The 6,966-nt window shown below is 36.3% G+C and overlaps 1 protein-coding gene across 1 annotated transcript; it reads left to right on the top strand.

Annotated features, from left to right (window-relative positions):
- Window positions 1-221: 221 nt before the first annotated feature.
- LOC107771448 (3-hydroxyisobutyryl-CoA hydrolase-like protein 5) lies at window positions 222-6,440 on the top strand. Its single transcript, XM_075242202.1, has 15 exons — window positions 222-370; window positions 565-629; window positions 730-813; window positions 1,366-1,434; window positions 1,601-1,664; window positions 1,758-1,831; window positions 1,932-2,015; window positions 2,103-2,187; window positions 2,285-2,370; window positions 4,152-4,273; window positions 4,352-4,412; window positions 4,493-4,591; window positions 5,345-5,446; window positions 5,840-6,021; window positions 6,137-6,440. The coding sequence occupies exons 2-15, from the start codon at window positions 597-599 to the stop codon at window positions 6,177-6,179; spliced, it is 1,188 nt and encodes a 395-aa protein (XP_075098303.1). The 5' UTR covers window positions 222-370; window positions 565-596; the 3' UTR covers window positions 6,180-6,440.
- The last annotated feature ends 526 nt before the right edge of the window (window positions 6,441-6,966 follow it).

Here is a 6,966-nt window from a genome sequence, read left to right on the forward strand (position 1 = left end):
TGTTGGTAGGAAGAAAAGAGTTGCTCATAAATTTAAAAGAACATGGATAATATATATCAAATTATCTATCCTTAATTAGAACTCTCAAATTCATCTTGATAATAATAAAAACTTTGATAAAAGAACTTTCCTCTTTAATATATTTTAACTAGTGCGAATTCAGATAAATAAATAAAAATAAAAATAAAGTTATAGGGACAGTGGTAGGTAATGGTGTTACCAAACACTGCGAAGGAACTCACCCACCAACCACCTAAATTAGTAAGCTTACCAGTCCCTTCTTCTCCAGCTTTAACAACTCTCTTTGTATTTGCTGCTCTTCTTTCTTGCATTTTTAAGTCACTTTCAAAAACATCCTAATTTGATCCTTGTAAGTAGAATCTCACCCTTTTCTTCCCATTAACTTTTTTGACTCATTTCAACTTCTTTTTGTAACTGTAATTTAGTTGTATAATATACTACCTCTTAATTTCTAAGGTCTTCAATTTAATCTTCTTAAATCAGCTATCACATTTCTTTAGCTTGCATAAATTGTTTTGATTAAATTTCTGCTTTTTTGTAAAGGTTTTTCTTGTGCTGTAACTTTTTGATTAATTATGGCTCAAGAAACAGTAACCCCAGATGGAGAGGTAATTAGAAATTTCAATTTAAAGATTTAAATTAAGTTTCTTTACATTTTACAGTTAATAATCTGGTGGCGGATCTTGTTAATCTTGATTGTTTCTTCAGGTTGTTGTGTCTGAAGAAGTTGGAAATGTCAGAGTGGTGACCTTAAATCGCCCCAAGCAATTGAATGTCATTTCATCCAAAGTGGTATGTTGCAGAATCAGAGATGAGTTATAATTTACCCTAGGCAATAATTCTTGAAAAGATCTATTTCCAGTTACACACCTTTTTTAATTGGATTTAACTTATACGCACCGACGGTGTAAGGATTTTTTATACTCTCATGAGTGTAGTTTAACTTGGATAACAAGTTACATCAGATTGGTGGGGTCATGTCGCTACCTTTTTTTTTTCTTCTCTCGTATTGCCTTTTCTTATTTTTAAATAATCTTATTTTATTCTTTATCCTATATTTACCTTACTTTTTCTTTGTAATATTGCAAGTTTATTCTTCATATTATTGGTACAAGACATCATGAAACGACAGCCGCTAATACAATCTATCCAAATATTGTATACATCAAAACGACACATTACAATACTATACAATACCATAAGATACATTATGAAACAATACATAACAACCATCCAAATAAGCTGTTAGGTACCATTTTTATTAGGTTACCAATTAGTAGTACTTATCATAGAGGTTTACTTAATTATCTTTATAATCTGACTGTTTTTATTTCCTTTAAGTAGGTAAAACTACTGGCAGAGAATCTGGAGAAGTGGGAGAAAGATGAGAATGCAAAACTTGTTATCATCAAGGTTTAAATCTCTTTCTACTCTCCAAAATTTTGAATTTTATTGTTTCTTGAATTCTAGTGATTTCTAGCACCAGATTAGCATAATAGCTACTGCTAACAAATGATTGAGCTGGGGATTATGAAAATGTTTCTTAACCTTGTTTTCTCTTTTCTTTAAAAATAAATAGGGAGCTGGTCGGGCTTTTTCTGCTGGTGGGGATTTGAAAATGTTCTATGATGGCAGGAATTCAAGTAATACTTTGTAACGCAAAAAAGTTTCAGCTGTTTACTTTAAATTATTGAATTACTATTTGTTGACTTGCATTTGGAACTTGTACTTCACAGAGGATTCCTGCCTCGAAGTTGTTTATCGAATGTATTGGCTCTGCAATCGCATTCATACATATAAAAAACCCACGGTGGGCATTCCAATACTCTTCTAAAATCCTTATATTGAATAGAAGAGAGCAGTTTGATTCTAAAATATTGTTTGCAACTTTTTGTTTATGTCCTGTACAGGTTTCTCTTGTTCATGGAATATCAATGGGTGGAGGTGCATCCTTAATGGTTCCGATGAAGTTCTCCGTCGTGACAGAAAAGACAGTTCGTATATATTCGCATATATTCGCATATTGTAATTTAAAATTTTCAGGTAAAGCATGAGCTATTTTCATCTCTCTCATTTTATAGGTTTTTTCAACTCCTGAAGCAAGTATAGGCTTCCATACGGACTGTAGTTTCTCATACATTCTTTCTCGGCTTCCTGGTAGATTGGGTAAGCATTCAAATAGCATTGGAACAAGAAAGGATCTTATTTATGTCATTTGAAAACCAAAAGGAGAATTGAGTAATACATTTACTGTTTTATGTAGGGGAATACTTGGGGTTAACAGGAGCGAGGCTGAATGGTAAAGAGTTGGTTGCTGCTGGACTTGCAACACATTTTGTCCCTTTGGAGGTGAGTCCAATCGACAAATTTCTTTTTCGAACAAATTGCAAAAAGCAAGCTTTTATTTCATGAATGATAAAATGCTTTATTTTTCAAAAAATCATAATAGACCATGCGTGCATTTTAACTGGAATATCCTGTCATGTAATAGACCATCCATAAGCTTTAACTGGAATATCCAGACAGTCATCAGAATACAGTGTTTCACAAAAATAGCAACATGGAAAAAGAAACCACCTCAACTTAGGTTGCTTCCATCGCCATCACTACGAGAATCGCTTTTGTTTCCTTTTCCTCTGCTACTAAGATACATCGGATAGACGAAATACCAATAACTCTGTTTCGTTGTATAGATCCTCTTTATGCATAAACTAACACTGCTTTTCAACCTGGAAGTTCCAGCAGATTATGCCATGGATCTCCAGGTTTCAGCATTGTCTTTACATCCTTATAGTATTTTCTTTTTGACTTTTACTTCTCATTGCAATTTAAGTTTATAATTCTTTGGCATTCTAGCTCAGTCAAGAACTTTTGGCTAATAGCTCAGAGATATATTACATGGTCAATTTGATATCCTGCAAATTTAGAACGACCTAAAATACTTTCTGTATTTTGTGTGTATCTCACTGGTGGATCTGAAAAACCTTGCAAATTGGCTCGATCAGGGGCACCTTACTTTCTTGAACCGATAATCCTTTTCCTTCTTCTTGTTGCTGAATATCTCGTTCATACACATCTTCTCTTTGTTTCCCGGGCCTCTAGTGAGTTACAGAGTCATAGATACACCCTAGTAAATGTTCCTCGATGCTGAGGGCATCCCCGAAGAGCAAGGCATTTCGTGACATCTCCTATTCCAACTTTCCCAGAGCCTCCAGTAGCACAGCCGAGACAGCGACCGGTTCTCTGTCCCTGCGGGGGTGGAGTGACAGAAGCTTTTTAGAGTCCACTATATGCTGATGAATTTATTGAGCGATAGAAGTTTTTTACAACAACAACAACAACAACAACCCAGTATAATCCCACTAGTGGTTGGCCTGGTGGCAATTGACTTGAGCCTTGGGATTTGCTCCCTTTCAAGGTCTCAAGTTCGAAACCCACTGGGTGCAAACAATTTCTGAGGGCCATCGGACTGGGTAAAACCTGAATTAACCGTGGTGCACTTGCGGGAAACTCCTTGCCGAGGGCCTGTGCACCCCCGGGATTAGTCGGGGCTCAAAGAGACTCGGACACCCGGTGCAAAATAAAAAAATAATCCCACTAGTGGGGTCTGGGGAGGGTAGTGTGTACGCAGACCTTACCCCTACCCTGGGGTAGAGAGGCTGTTTCCAACTGACCCTCGGCATCCTTCCTTCCAAGAACTCCCCACCTTGCTCTTGGGGTGACTCGAACTCACAACCTCTTGGTTGGAAGTGGAGGGTGCTTACCATTAGTGTCTACTATATGCTGCTGCGGGGATTGAGCGACAGAAGTTTTTTAGAGAATTCAAGATGCTGATGTGTACATTATTAATTTGATGTTCTTCAAATCCAGAATGACATAAAAAGTTAAAAACTGTCTCCATAATAGCTCAGAATAGGACTTATGATTTGCAGCAACTTGGGCACATCCAACTATACGGAGAAAATTAACATTGCCCTTGCCAGATGGATGAAATGCACGACAGTTAATTGAATAATAGTGAGAAACATAAAAAACTAAACGATGTTAAATTTTGCAAATGTCTTGAGATTATATTTTTTGTTGTGTGCGTGGAGATATATTAACTCTATTCTCTTTTTTTAATATGTCAGAAACTGCCGGAGCTAGAAAAGCACTTATTAAGCTTAAACACTGGCGACGAGGCTGTTGTCAGTTCTGCAATCAAGGAGTTCTCAACCGATGTTCAGATCGATGAAGAAAGTGTCTTAAAAAAGTAAAATATCTTAATTACTGCACTCTGTACTCTTTGCTTTAGGAAATCAAGAGTGATTTATATTAGCTAACGATGCAGGCAGGCAATAATTGATGAGTGCTTCTCCAAGGATTCTGTTGCAGAGATTATTAGTTCATTCGTAAGACAATTTTTCATGGCATTGTTCACTTGATGATCTGTGCTGTATACAAACAATGTGACGGTTCCTTTCTTTTTCAGGAAGCTGAGGCAGGCAAAGAAGGAAACAGCTGGATCGTGCCGGTGCTTAAAGGCCTAAAAAGATCATCCCCGGCAGGACTAAAAATTACTCTAAGATCGGTTAGTTCCTCCGATATATTTACTACAAAAGCAGCCAACACTGTGCACAATTCCTTATAGCCAGTAATAGTGTAAAACCTCGAAATGGTCCGATACCCTTTGTATATTATGATGCAGCACTTCGCAATTTCTCTAATTTTGAAATACTCTATCTACTTTAAGCTAGTACTCCCCGTATAAGGATCCAAGACATTCAAACTCATGCAAATAGCGCCCAACTTTGAATTAGGACAAAAATATTGATGTTTCATTTGAATACTTATGGTGCAGAGTATGGTCATTTCACTTCCTGCTATTACTAGGTTTATTGTGAGACAGGCTTTTGTGCTAACATCTGTTCTCCTAATAGGTTGTAGACAGTAATTGTTTTTGAAAGATTTGGTAAAACTTTACATCAGTTATACAGTATTTTTTAGTTTTTTCCACTCATGTGCACTGCCGTGCTTGACTTTATGAATCAGTGTGGAAAAAAGGTAGATATGTTTAACTTGTTGGTATCGTTAACCAAAATTCTGTGATCCATTTTTAGTTTCAGTTGATGAGCTTTTCAAATTCCTTATGATTCTTGTTAATCCTTTTCATCAAAACGAGTAACATGAAAATTGCATCATTGGTCTTTTTGGCTTATAAAATGAAATAGGGGAAAACACGTTAACTTGCATTTTTCTTGTTTAAGTTTGTAACATAGTTTTCTAGTATTTCTATCATACTGTGTAGTCTGGCAACTTTTTATATATGCTCGAATATTTTCAGATTCGGGAAGGGAGGAAGCAAACTTTGTCTGAAAGTCTGAAGAAAGAATTCAGACTTACAATCAATATACTAAGAGCAAGAATATCTGGTGATGTCTATGAGGTAACCACTGAATTGCTTTTCAGTTTTGGACATACATTGATCCTCTTGAATCTAATATGCTCTTCTGTAAATTACACCCTTATTCATGGTCCTCATTTACAAGGCTGCATGACTCTCTCTCTCTCTCTCTCTCTCTCTCTCTCTCTCTCTCTCTCTCTCTCTCTCTCTCTCTCTCTCTCTCTCTCTCTCTCTCTCTCTCTCTCTCTCTCTCTCTCTCTCTCTCTCACACACACACACACACACACACACACACACACATTTTAGGGGACATTTTTGTGTTTGTGAGTATGTTGCATTATTAATTTTTGTGAAACCAAAACATTTTTAAAGATGATTTATATATTGCAACACTTATTAAAGAGTTGAGGTTTGGCACCTAGAAGTATCGTTGAGAGCCTTACACTAACTCTGCTCTCTCTTTGCTCCATTTCCCCTGGGACATTACTATCTACCTGCAATCATCGTCAGTGGGACCCCCCGACTCTTGAAAAGTTGGACGATGAACGAGTCAACCTCGTCTTTGAGCCATTTGAAGAAGATTTGGAGCTCAATATTCCAGAAAATGAACAGTGCAGGTATGGCTGGTTCAATTCTAATTTCCACGCTATATACAATTGTGCTTTCTTAAAGAGTATATGAAATATAAAGACTGGTTGGTAACTTCATTGTTGCGCGTGATATGATCTATAGGTGGGATGGAAAATATGAGGATTCAGCATATTGCCATCAGTGAAAAATCAGAGTACATATCAGTTAACATCATCATGCATTGGTTTTAGCAGTCCTTTATTGTTTTCTCATATATCCTTTGCCGGTGCGCCATGCTTCTTCCACCAAGATCGTCTTCTGAACATTACATCGATAATCAATAAACCGATCCTTAAGATCTTATTCTGTTCTGTCTTCTTGCATTTTAATAATGTTTTAGGCTTAATTATGCTCTGTTGTTATCATTTTTAAGTATTATAAAGTTCTTCATATTCAGATTGTGGAACTGCGGTTGGAGGGATTTTAAGCCTGCTCTTGCCTATGGCAAAGGCAATTATAACAAGATCTTGGTCCTGCTATAGTAATATGGGAAGAGCGGAATAATTATAGTTCTAACGGGAGTTTAAGTTTTGTGCACTAAAGGGCAGTCTGGTGGCCGGTGCACAAAGTATCCTGCCTTCACGAGGGCAGTGACAGTGTAAAAAATATTTATACAATTAGGTCATTAAAGCATTAATTGATAATCTTTAATAAATGATAAGTAACATGCTATTTTAATGTGTACTTTGGCATTTACTTGACACCTAATGAAGTGTTCAAGACGCAAGATTTTTTTTTTGAACTTCACAATATATTTACTTGTTGAAGTAAGAGGTTAATTCGTAAGTACATCTTTTCTACTAATACCACTAAGTACTACATCATTTTCTTTACTATCTAAAGATGGCAATGGATAGCATACGCATATACTTGCACCCATCCTTAGCTATTACTTTGACAAGGAAACAAAATTAGGTCTTTTAACATAATTT

This window comes from Nicotiana tabacum, chromosome 21, assembly GCF_000715075.1.
Source record: "Nicotiana tabacum cultivar K326 chromosome 21, ASM71507v2, whole genome shotgun sequence".
In the NCBI taxonomy this organism is placed as follows: Eukaryota; Viridiplantae; Streptophyta; class Magnoliopsida; order Solanales; family Solanaceae; genus Nicotiana; species Nicotiana tabacum.

What these genes read in the sequence shown, in the direction of transcription:
- LOC107771448 (XM_075242202.1), top strand. Translation starts at nt 597, where the DNA reads ATGGCTCAAGAAACAGTAACCCCAGATGGAGAG. An exon ending in TAAAAATTACTCTAAGATCG is followed by an intron (nt 4,592 to 5,344) that starts GTTAGTTCCTCC and finishes GAATATTTTCAG; the next exon opens with ATTCGGGAAGGGAGGAAGCA. An exon ending in TATCTGGTGATGTCTATGAG is followed by an intron (nt 5,447 to 5,839) that starts GTAACCACTGAA and finishes AGTATCGTTGAG; the next exon opens with AGCCTTACACTAACTCTGCT.